The sequence below is a fragment of the Desmodus rotundus genome, chromosome 5 (assembly GCF_022682495.2).
Source record: "Desmodus rotundus isolate HL8 chromosome 5, HLdesRot8A.1, whole genome shotgun sequence".
Lineage (NCBI taxonomy): Eukaryota > Metazoa > Chordata > Mammalia > Chiroptera > Phyllostomidae > Desmodus > Desmodus rotundus.
In genome coordinates this window covers 71,525,900-71,538,686 of record NC_071391.1, presented here as the reverse complement: position 1 = coordinate 71,538,686, position 12,787 = coordinate 71,525,900, and the positions used below count along the sequence as shown (strand labels likewise).

General features: G+C 37.4%; 1 protein-coding gene across 3 annotated transcripts in view; it reads right to left on the bottom strand.

Annotated features, from left to right (window-relative positions):
• Nucleotides 1–12,787, bottom strand: part of MRE11 (MRE11 homolog, double strand break repair nuclease) — a 66,643-nt gene that overhangs the window by 17,390 nt on the left and 36,466 nt on the right. For 2 of the 3 annotated variants that reach the window (XM_024574596.3, XM_045183562.3), the window contains exons 15-16: nucleotides 5,166–5,385; nucleotides 4,117–4,200 (exon numbers count right to left, since the gene is read on the bottom strand). In XM_024574596.3, coding sequence (XP_024430364.2) covers nucleotides 4,117–4,200; nucleotides 5,166–5,385 — 304 coding nt within the window. The remainder of the gene's footprint in view (nucleotides 1–4,116; nucleotides 4,201–5,165; nucleotides 5,386–12,787) is intronic. The other variant, XM_024574597.3, reaches the window with a different exon arrangement.

Below are 12,787 nucleotides of genomic sequence, written 5' to 3'. Positions count from 1 at the left end.
GCCTACCAAGTGCCAGTTTTCTGCTTGTTTTTCAGAATAACCCAATATGGCAGAGATTATGGACAGAGTCTCAGTGTCCATGTAAACAAACCAGGAGCGTGTGTGACCTGTCCAAAGTCACAAAGCTTTTATACGGTGAACTCAGCCATCAGGCTGCCTTTTTTCTTTCTTTCTCCTTCTCTGTTTTTATCTTAAGCCTGCCAAGAATGAAGCAGCTTTCTGGATGACATTTCCTAAATGGCAACGAAGACATCATGCTTCTGAAGTCAAAAGACCAGGCTCTTGCCCTGGCTGGGTGGCTCAGCTGTTTGGAGCGTCGTCCCTTACACCAGAAGTTTGCACGTTGGACCCCCAGTCCAGGGCACATACCTACATTGCGGGTTCTGACGTCAGTCAGGGTTCATACAGGAGGCAACTGATTGATGTTTCTCTCCCTCTCTCTCTAAAGTCAGTAATCCTCAGGTGAGGATTTAAAAAAAAAAAAAAAAAAGACCAGGATCTCAGCTGGATCTCCTTTGATAAGAATATTCCTTAAGAGTCTAATGGAACTGATGTTACCCTATATCCTTTTTCCAATGTGAGTTTCCCTCCAATAAATGTTGAAAACTTCCTCTGAAGGAGTCACAGTTCACCTCCTACTGAGGCAGCGGCCTCCACCTTCACATTAATTGAGAGGTTATTCTGTATAATGCAAAGACTCCTCTACTGAGAACCAGTAGCTAGGTCTCTAATCTTATCTTGCTCTGGAAATTAGTACAGTGGTTAACTACTGGTTCTGGAGTGTACACACTGTGAGATCAATCCAAGCTCTAAAATTTACTAGTTGTGAAACCTTAGAAGTTGCCTATCTTTTCAAACCCTCAGTTTCCTTTTCTGTAAAACAAGGATAATTAGCCCTGGCCAGTGTGGCTCAATTGGTGGGATCATTGCCCCATACACCAAAAACAGGGATAATTTAAGTATCTGTGCCATAGAGCTGTTGAGAGGCATGGAGTAACTGTTTCATAAACAAGCTATTCTTGGTGCTTTTAGCAGTTTTATCAACTTAGGGCAAACTGCTTAGCTCAATTTCCCCACCTGTAAGTGAGGAAGTAGGCAAAGTTGTTCTTAAGTCTTCCAGGTTGATTTTATCAAATTAATAAATTAAAATATCTGAATTGTTCTAGCTTTTCCTATTTATCTTCCTTGGGCTACTAGTTATTAATCTGGAACCCAAGAATGGATTTCATGGGGTTCCCTGAACCCTTTGAAATTGAGTGCAATTGCATATGAGTACTTATTTAGTGAGAAGAAATAGCTATCTTCTCATTCATAAGACTCCAGACTTCAAAACTGATTTAAACCACCACCTTTGGGACTATACAAATCAAATCTATCTGCTCTTTCACATAATAGGACTTAATTTATGTAAAGACTTGAATTTTTCCCAGGTCAGGTATTCCAAATTCTTTCTACCATGTTTTTTGTTTATATTACAGGATTTCTCTTCTGAATGATTACACATAGCTGATATTCTTCCTGAAGTATAGTTCCAAACATAAGCACAATATCCTTGACATGATGCAGCCAATTCCATACAGAGGGAGAACTTCCTTGATGTACAGATGTACAACTTTCTAGTAATAATGCTTAGCCCTGGCTGGTGTGGCTCAGTGGATTGAGTGCTGGCCTGTAAACCAAAGGGTCGCCAGTTCAATTCCCAGTCAAGGCACATGCCTGGGTGGCAAGATAGGTCCCTAGTACAGGGCACATGAGAGGCAACCACACGTTGATGTTTCTCTCCCCTCTCTCCCTTCCCCTTTGTCTAAAAATAAATACATAAAATCTTTTAAAAAAAGTTAAAAACAAAAAGCAGTTCCTTCTCTCTTGACCAGAGTTTATATACTGACCAATTAATTACCTTTCCTATGTCTTAGTGATCCTTCTATAAAAGTAATCAAAGTTATCTAAAGTAAGAAATTATAAAAATTAATTTTTAAAGCTTTCACTCTCCAAGAGCTCCAATCAATGAAGATATTTAATTTTAAGTATATTTTAATGACTATTACTATGAACAGTTGTCCCAATTTTTCCCCCGTTGCCCCCCTCCAACCAGTACTCCCCTTCACTCCAGCAACCCCCCCTTAGTTCATGTCCATCGGTCCTGTATTTAAGTGCTTTGGCTTCTCAATGTCCTATACTATTCTCAACAACCTCCTGTCTATTTTGTGCTTACCAATTATGCTTCATAATCCCTGCACTTTTTCCCCCTTCTCCCCCTCCCCACTGATAACCCACCAAATGATACCCATATCTGTGATTCTGTTCCTGTTCTGATTATTTGCTTAGTTTGTTTTTTTTAGATTCAGCTGTTGATATTTGTGAGTTTGTTGTCATTTTACTGTTAGTTTTGATCTTCTTTTTCTTAAATAAGTCCCTATATTCCATGTAATAATGGCTTGTTGATGAATTCCTTTAGATTTACCTTGTCTGGAAAGCACTTTATCTGCTCTTCAACTCTAAATGATAGCTTTGCTGGACAGAGTAATCTTGGTTGTAGGTCCTTGCTTTTCATCACTTTGAATACTTCTTGCCTGTCCCTTCTAGTCTGCAAAGTTTCTTTTGAGAAATCACCTGATAGTCTTATCGGAACTCCTCTGTAGGTAATTTTCTGCTTTTCTATTGCTGCTTTCAAGATTCCCTTTTCATCTCTAACCTTTCCTATTTTAATTATGATGTGTCTTGGTGTGGTCCTCTTTGGATTCAGCTTGTTTGGGACTCTGTGCTTCCTGGACTTGTATGTCTATTTCCTTCACCAAACTAGGGAAGTTTTCTTTATTTTTTCAAATAAGTTTTCAATTTCTTACTCTTCCTCTTCTCCTTCTGGCAGCCCTATAATTCAGATGTTAGCACATTCAGAGATGTCCCAAAGGCTTTTTATACCATCCTCATTTTTTTGAATTGTTGGTTTTGTTTCTGTTCTGGTTGAATGCTTATTACCTTCTTATGTTCCAAACTGTTGATCTGAATCCTGGCTTCCTTCCCCTCACTGTTGGTTCCCTGTGGATTTTTCTTTATTTCACTTAGTGTGACCTTCATTTCTTCCTTTATGTTGTTGCTGTACTCAATGAGTTCTCTTAGCATCCTGATCACCAGTGTTTTGAACTCTACATCTAATAGGTTGGTTACCTCTGTTTTGTTTTATTCTTTTTCTGGAATTTTGTTCTGTTCTTCCGTTTGGGCCATATTTCTGTCTCCTCAATTTGGCAGTGTCCCTGTGTTTGTTTCTCTGTATTAGGTACAGCTGTTTTGACTCCCTGTCTTAGTGCACCTGTTGAGTTGTATGGGGCAGTGCCTTAGGTATTTGCCAACCTGATTCACTGCTTTGTGGCTCTGTGTCAGGGGAGGGATTGTACAGGGGACGATGCTTGGCTTCTATAGGTTTGCCCAGCACTCATCCTGTTTCTAGTCACTTCACCCATTTCCGGTATGTGACTGGTGCCCTTCCAGCTGTTGCCCTGGTGGTGAACCCCATCGTAGATGTTTGCTTACATTCTAAGTTCGTGCGGGCCTTTTAAACAGACTCTCCTGAAAAACTGGCAGCCTTGCACCAACCCAATCCCCACTGGTTTTTACAGCCAGAAGTTATGGGGCTTTATCTTCCTGGTCCTAGAACCCTGGGATATGCGGTTTGGCCTGGAGCTGGGATTGCTTGCTCCCCAAGTATCCCTCCAGATTTTTATCCATCACACATGAATGTGGGACCACCCATTCTACCCCTGCTGCCTCTCTGTGCCACACCGTATTCTCCTCACCTCTGCGCTTCTTTAAATCCTTGGTTGTCGGACTTCTATACAGTTCAATGATCTGACCATTCTGGGTGTTATTTTTTTTGAGGCTTAGTTGTAATTCTTTTTGTGGTTGTGTGTGGAAGAGAAGCATGTCTACCTATGCCTCCATCATGACTAGAAGCCCTGAAGATCTCTTAAATTAGCATAATTTATCCTTTGACTCTAATAACCCTTTTGATTCCTCAGTGATGACAAGCCAGTGAGATTTACTAATGGGGTTTCCTAGGTCTTCCTGTGTTGGAATCTACAAATAACTGCTAGATAATAATTTGCAGTCTGTACTCACCGTCTATAATAGACATATTTCTAGACATTGACGTAGTAGCCTTTGAACTTCCGCTTCGAGTAGAAGTCTCCAGACCAGTGCCTGCTGTCACAACAATGAGCAATCAATATACAATCCCATCACCAGCCAAAGTTTTTTATTAAACATCAACAAAATGAAATCTAAATAAAGTAATGTCAAAACATAGTTTACATATTAAAAGTCAGTGATATAAACAAGAAACATCTAGAGTCTGATCAGTTAAATTTCTGAAACTATACTTCTACCACATTTGGCTCATACTATTCCAATTAAAATTTAAGGAACAACTTTTTAAATGTAAGGACAATGATAACAATTATCACTAGAAAATGAGGATTTCTACCCTTGGATTAAAATACTACCCGTTTTACCACCTTAAAATACGTATTAAAAATATTTAATAAAATAATTTTTAAATATTCCTGGGGATGGATTTCTATATCACATCAGGAGGTCACTGGGTGACTATTTTCTATTGTTTGGACTATTCAGTGATAATAGTGTCATATTAAACACAATGATGGCCATAAATGTTAATAGTTGCTTTAATAAATCAAATTGTATTTTGGGGTAGTTTTTCTTTTCAAACAAATTTTATGAAGCCACTTCACAAGAATGTGGGCATTTGTATCTTATGACAGTAACAAAGTAATTTTTATGATCTGGAGTTTTCTTCCCGCTCCCAGGGCAAAGCCATTTTTCTCAACAGTGTATTTTTGCTGTTACTATTACTTAGTACATATAAGAGAAAATATGACATTAAACACACTTAAAGGTACTATGTGAAAAACAGTGTTCTTTTAAAAAATATGTATGTGTATTAAGAGCAACAAAAACCCTGTGTGCACACAGCTATTCAAAATTTATTTGAGTAAAATATACTTGTCTGAACTAAAGACTGACTTTATGCATTATAAAAATTGTTTTAAAGACGTGTAACTTCATTCTAACAACAACACAATTCTGTATTTCCCACACAATGGCCAAGTTAAATGTGTGCAAAAGACTGTAGTGTATTCAGTGCTAACCTCTTCCCCTCTGAGACGCTCCTCTTGACACTGAATTCTGTCCTCTTCCTCCTCTTCGGCCTCTTCCTCGGCCCCTTCCTCTGTTGACTTCTGCTGTGATGCTATCATCAGAGTCATCAGCCACCTGTTCTGCCAAATCTGTACTCATGAAGTCATCAGCACCAAAGGCAGAAGCCAAGCCCTCAGACTGAGACCTGAGGGCTCTGGCCCTAGTCATGGCCTAAGGGAGTAACGGAGAAAGTGCACAGTAGTAGATGATGCAGCGTCCTAAAAGGCATTAGTCTGATCATGTACATGAATACTTAATATTGAAAACCTGTCTATGCTATTATTTTTCACTAACCATGCTGTAAGAATGTAAAACAAGGAACATCCTTCCCCTATTAATCAAATTCAATACCTATCATTTGTCAGATCAATTTACAATACTACCTGTAAAATGAGACCATTTGAAATGTTTACCAAGAAAGAAAACATTTCACAGAACCAAACTTTCAGAACTGGGAGAAATACTGGCAATTGCCCCTAATTCAACATCACTTGTAAGAGACTGTTACCATTTGTACTACTTTGCACAATGGGCTCAATAAATAACAAGAAAAAATTTATAAACAGTAGCTGTTATCTCTGGTGATGAAATTTTAGGATGGTTTTGTTTTCTTCTTTATTCTTAAACATTACAAATTTTCTACAATATACTTTTTTGAAAATATTACTTTTGTAATCAGAAAAACATGAGCAATAATCTCATAAATATATGATAACAAGAATTAAGTAAAATATAGCAACTGAAAGCATAGAAAAAGAATAAAAACCAAAAATATGCTACAAATTTTAATTTGGTAAGAAACTGTCAACAGACTAACAGCTGTCAGAGGAGGGGACATTGGGGGACAGGGTAAAAATGGTTAAGGGATTAAGCCAAAAAAAAAAAAAAAAAGAAGAAGAAATAGTTTAGGTAAGACAAGTTTGAGATTTATAAAATGTTCTGATTAACTCTGAAATGAATACAGATTTTCTTATTAAAAATAGAATAAAAGCAATGTTCCCTGATCTCCTCCCCTACACCAAACAAAATTTAACAAGGAAAAATAAAAATAAAACACAACACATTTTCAGTAAAATTAGAAAATAGCTCTAACCCCCAAACACAAAACTCTATGAGAAGTTAATGGGTATGGTGAATACTTGACCTGGTTAAGGGAGAAGGTTGAGAAGAGTCCTGGGCAGTGTAGAGCTCTCCAAACTGATCTACATATATCAAGAGGCCATGACAACAGTCTTTCTTCCTTGAAATGATAACTTCTGGGGCTAAGGAGGGGTGGCTAGAGCATTTCTAAGCTCTATGCAATGCCACGAAATACGGGGACACACAGCTCAATGAGGCAGGCAGGGTGGAAACAGGAATGAAGTAGGTGAGAGGGGAAAAGTAAACCCAGCTTTGAAATGATGGTCTTAGCTGAAGTGAAACAACACCTAACTCAGTACATTAAGGGCTCAACATGGCATCCCAACGCAAAAAGAAAAAACTTTAGGGAATACAACAAAAAAAATATTTTTAAAAGATTTTATTTATTTATTTTTAGAGAGGGGGAGTGCAACATCAATGTATGCTTGCCTCCAGCATACCCCATACTGGGGATATGGCCTGCAACCCAAGCATGTGCCCTGACTGGGAATTGAACCAGTGATGCTTTGGTTCACAGGCCTGCACTTAATCCACTGAGCTACACCAGCCAGGGCCACAAAAAAAATATTTTTAAACAGCAGAAAAAGATTTCAATTCATCTTTCTTGTCCCAGATAAAGTACAGTCAATCCTCATCCTTGGATTCCATGTTTTCAAATTCACCTACTTGCCAAAATTTATTTGTAACTCAAAAAACTGCACTCCTAATACTTTCTTGGTTATCCATGGACATGTGTAGAGTGGTGAGAATTCTGAGTCGCCTGACACACACATACACAGATGTGGTCAAACAAAGTGACAGCCTTCTTGTTTCAGCTCTTGTACTTTAAACAAGTGTCCCTTCTGTAATACATTTAGTGTCACGTTTTTCACAATTTTGTGCTTTTGGGTGAGTTCACATGTAAAAAGGCTCCCCAGTGTATTGTGTTCCTAATTACAAGGCTGTAATGTGCCTCACAGAGGGCATACATGTGCTAGGTAAGCTTCATTCAGATATGAGTGACTGGGCTGTTGGCCAAGAGTTCAATGTTAACAAATGAAGAATATACATTAAATGTGGTGTTTTTAAACAGAAACACACATGAAAAAGGTTATACATTGTTCGGTTGATGAAAACGTTGTAGCCGTAGCTGGCAGGAACCTAATCCTGTATTTCCTCTTGATATACAGCTCAGTGTTTGCTAATTTAGTGTTTACAGTGACTTTATGTAACATAACCACCATAAATAATAAGAACCAGCTGTACATTAAAAAAAAGTAGATTTTAAAGAAAAAAGGAATATCTAATTATATAATTAACAAGCTAGATCTGACTGATACATGTTGAACTATATACTCTGAAAATAACACACTTCTTCTCAAGACCCCATGAAATACTTTAACTGATACATAGTGGGTTGCTAAGAAAAATATCATTAAATTCTAAATAGTAAAAAGAGTATCATTGTACTATGTAATGACCATGCAGTACAATTGGAAATTAGTAAAACAAAACCCGATTCCAAACTACAAAACTAAAATTCTGTCAACATTTAGAAAATGGCAATAAAAATACTGCATATCAGAACAAATAAGAACAATTACAAAAATAAGTTAAATTACTAAATTAAAGCAAAGAAATGAGAATGGAGGAAAAAAGGATCCAAAGAACATTTTTAAAACCATGACAAAATATTCTGCTCAATTCTAAGTAATTTGGAAAATAAGTGACCTACACTGAGCTAAGAAAACATAGGCGGTCTTAACAAACTAATTATAAAAAAAAATTTTTTTGAGAAAATTGCTAAATTAACTACACTCTCAAAAAGGACAGCCAGGTATATTCTACCAAATGTTCAAAAAACAGATAATTCCACTGCTATTTCAATAATACCAGAACATAAAGAGAGAGGGTTTTCAAATTCTTTTTATAAAGCCAGCAGAAAATGGTACTGAAAACTGACAAAGGATTGCATGCACAAAAAGAAAATTATAGTATCTTACAAATATTAAAGCAAACAAAGAGAATCCAGGAGCACGTGGAAAGACCAGTATACCCATTACCAGGAGGTTCACAAAGTGATACTGAGGATAAGTCAATAATAGGATATGTATTAACATTAATCATTCACTGTATTCACAGAATACAGGAGGACTCCCTCCCCACCCCAACTCCAACATGCTTATCTCCACAGATGCCAAAAAGGCATTTAATTCATCACCCATTCTGGATTTAAACAAACAGAAACCCCTCAGGAATAGGTGGCTACTATTTTACATGACAAACACCCTAACTGTATATACACACAGTGTGCCCACTTTCACACGGGTGCTCTTACAAATCAATCAGAGCAGGGACGTCAAGCTCATTTTCACCAGGGGCCTCATTAGCCTCCCGGTTGCCTTCGAAGGGCCGACTGTAATTTCAACTCCTTAACAGTTAAGGAGTAGTTACCTTTATACAGTCCTAAAATTATTTCAGGCCTTTGAAGGCAACCGTGAGGCTAACGTGGCCCCCAGTGAATATGGGTTTGACACCCCTGAATTACAGAAAGACAATGCCCTAGCTTACCTCCCCCCCAAAAAATTTCTAGGTAAAAAAGATGACCAGGTTTTTCATATGATTTATATAAACTGCTCAGACTCACTAGTAACATAAGTAGTATGAATTAAAAACAACAAGAAATAATTTCTCACCCTATAGATTTGTAAAGATCAAAAGATAAGGTAAGACATCAGGACAGGATGTGGGGAAATAGCATTCCCCAATACAACTGGCTGGAAAGTAAACTAGTGTAACACCTTTGGAACAATTTGGCAGAATCTAGTAAAATTTTTAATGTAAATGCCTTTTTATTATTTCTTAGAATGAATTGCCATCATTTCCAAATTTTGTACTTTCCCTTTGCCTAAATACTGTACCTTCATTTTATAATATCTCATACATCTCAATACTGTCTTAACTCTGCCTCTCCTGTGCGACACACTCTTTATCTATGAAGCACATCTGAGAATTTACCCCATGAGTGTAGATCTAAAGCCAATGACAAGACGATGTTTCCACATACTTCTTGCGAGATTTGAAAACATACTATCCTGAAACGTATTACTTTTTAAAACTGTATTAAAATATACACAACATAAAAATTTACCATTTTAACCACTTTAAATGAATAATTCAGTGGCATTAAGTACATTCACACTGTTCTGCAACCACTGACTCATCCAGCTCCACAACTTCTACACCGTCCCAACTGACACGCTGCAGGTATCACACAGTAACTCCCTAGTCCCCCCGGCCCCCGGTAATCACTACTTCACTTTCTGTCTCCGTGAATTTGGCTACTGTAGGTATTTCATGTAACTGAATCATCCAATATTTGTCCTTTTGTGTCTGGCGTTCTTCACTTAGTATAATGTTTTCAAGGGTCATCCATGCTATAGTATAATCAGAATTTCACTCCTAAGGATAAATAATATTTCACTGGATGTATATACCACATTTTGTTTATCCGTTCATCTTTTAATAGGAACTTGGATTGTTACTACTTATTGGCTGTTATGAGCAATGCTATGAACATTGGTATACAAATATTTGTTCGAGTCCCTGCTTTCAGTTATTTTGGGTAAACACACAGAAGTGGAACTGCTAGACCATAGAGTAATTCTATGGTTAATTTTTAGGAACCCTCATACTATTTCCCATGTAACCTTTTATTCCTAGCAGCAATACACAAGGGTTCCAATTTCTCCATCCTAAAGGGTCTAAAGTGCTGTTTCCTGTTTGGTCTGTTTTGTTTAATTTTTTTAAATCCTCACCCAAGGATATGCGTATTTATTTTAGAGAGAGAAGAAGAGGGGGTGAGAAAGAGAGAGAGAGAAACATCAATGTGAGAGAGAAACATTGATTGGTTGCCACCCGTATGCACCCCAACCCGGGGATCCAACTCACAACCTCGGGAGGTGCTCTGACAGGGGACTGAACCTGCTGCAGCCCTTTGGTGTAGGGGACGAGCTCCAACCAACCGAGCCACAGGGCCAGGCCAGTGTCTCCTGATTTTGATTAGCTTCTCCCCAATGATTAGTAATGCTGACTGAGCTTCTTTTCATGTGCCTATTAGCCACTCATATATCTTCTTTGAAAAAATGTCTATTCAAGTCCTTTGTCCATTTTTAAATTGGGTTGTTTTGTTGTTTAACTTTAGCTCTTTATAGTCTTCATATTAAGCCTTGATCAGATATACGATTTACAAATATCTTCTCCCATCCTGTGGGGTGCCTTTTCACTCTATTTGATAATAGTACTTGGTATTACCATTTGAAAGAGGACATCTACCCTGACTCAAATTCAGATAGAACATTAAGAAATCAGAGGCCGGATAAACTATAGACTGTGGATCAGACTAAGAATAGTTTTACATTTTTAAAGGAATGCAAAAAAAATTTTTTTAAACATAAGAGTATGTGACAGAGGCCATATATGGCCTGCCTAAAGTATTTACCATTTGGCTTTTTACTTAAATGTGAACTTATAATTAAAGAAAATACTTGAGAGTTTTTCTATGTGAACAAGAGACCTTAAAGCATGTTTTTTTTTTTTCCCCCTCTAAGTGGAAGGGCTAATGCTTTTGTTTGTTCAAATAATTAAAGCTGGGTACTGGGATTTATATTCTGAGCTAAATGATTCTGCAAAGCTGTGAATTACAGATTGGGAAAGTCTCCAACTGTCCATTAGTCAAGTTCTAAATAGTATTATGAGAATTAAAAAAATGTATAACACACCATAGCATGCTAAAACTTTACCTAGGAAGCTCTGATCACTGGTCTTAAAATATAGCTGAAAATCTAAACTCAGAAGTTCTTTCTTCTGAAAAACTCCCCTATGAAATCTGTCATGTCATCCCTACCTTCCTCGAATAAAATGTTCACTCTTACTCTTAAAAAGAGCAATTAAAAACTGAGGTTAGTGGCTTCAAACACAAAGCATCCATTGTAAGAAAATATTTCTGTAATCTGTCCAATTAAAAGAGGTAATCAAGTTTAAGTCAAATAATCTAAGAACTAGAAATGATTTCTTTGTAAGCATTCATTCTTGCCACTTGGAAAACTCTCTTTTCTGCTTCAAGGGCACTCTATACGATGGGTACAAATATAGTAAGTGTGGTAGGAGATCCCTAATCTTATCTCCTCCACTTAGCTTCCAAACACCATCTTGTAAATGGCACAGCAGTTGTTTCTGTGCTTATTATGAACAGTGACTTTGATGTGCTGCACAATAGTTTTAGCAGTTTCAAAATTTTAGCCAATCACTGGCCATGCATTATGTTAATGTTATTGTAATATAAAATTATGATACGACACAGTATGGTGGAAAAGTCTAGGTTTGCGGGTAGAAATCGTCGGGTTCAAATTCCGCCCCACCGTATGTCCTTCAGTTTCACCTGTCTTCTCACTTCGTGGATGTGGAAGTGGGAGTCACAGAACATCAAACTTTTATAAGACAAATGGAAAAAAAAGCACACCAAAAATGTCACTTTCCTATTCCTTAAAATTTCAGGGAAGTGCCATTATTAAATCAATCTAAAATCCTAAGTAGGAAGCGTGGAATATTAGTAGTGAAACCAGTGAAGGAAATCAGATTTAGGCTTGGAAGGTATTTTAAAAAGGAAAAAAAGGGGCTTAGAGTCTGTCTCAGGGCCTACAGAGATGGTATAGAATTAACTGAGAACTGATTTTTTCCTGTGTCAGGGTCTAAAATTGCTTGTCATCAAAGGCTGTGGTATTACATAATAGTCATTAGTATATTAGCTATTAAAACAGGGATTCCTTTGGAAGAGTTCAGGGGGAAAAAGGCAAATTGAGAATCTCATCTCCTCAAGCAGGGTTCTTTTCCTTTTCCTTCATAGTGTCTCAGGGACTGACTTTTACCTAAGGAGTGTGCTTAAAATAAGGCAAAACATATTATTTAAAAGGAAGAGGGGGGTCTGGCCAGGTGGCTCAGTTGGTTGGAATGTTGTCCCGTGCACCAAAAGGTTGTGCATTCAATTTCCACTGAGGGTACAAACCTAGGTTACAGGTTCTGAACTGGTCAAGAAGCATATGAGAAGCAACCAATCAATGTTTCTCTCTCACATTGATGTTTCTCTCTGTCTCTCCCTTCCTCTCTCTAAAATCAATAAAACATACCTTTGGGAGAGGATAAATAAATAAACAAATGGAAGGAAGGGGGTAACTCCTGCTAATTCCTTTTTTTATTGTAGCACAGAAAATAGTGGAGCTTGTAAAAGCTAGAGGATGTGTCAAGCACTTCAACTCTTTCTAATTCACCACTTGTCAGCTACAGCTCTGAAATATTTAGGAAACCAAAATGGATGAGTAGAACAACTGCACTAATTCCGTAAAGATAAAACTTCAGCTCCTAAGATTTAATATTTTCTTTTTTTATATGTCTGTCT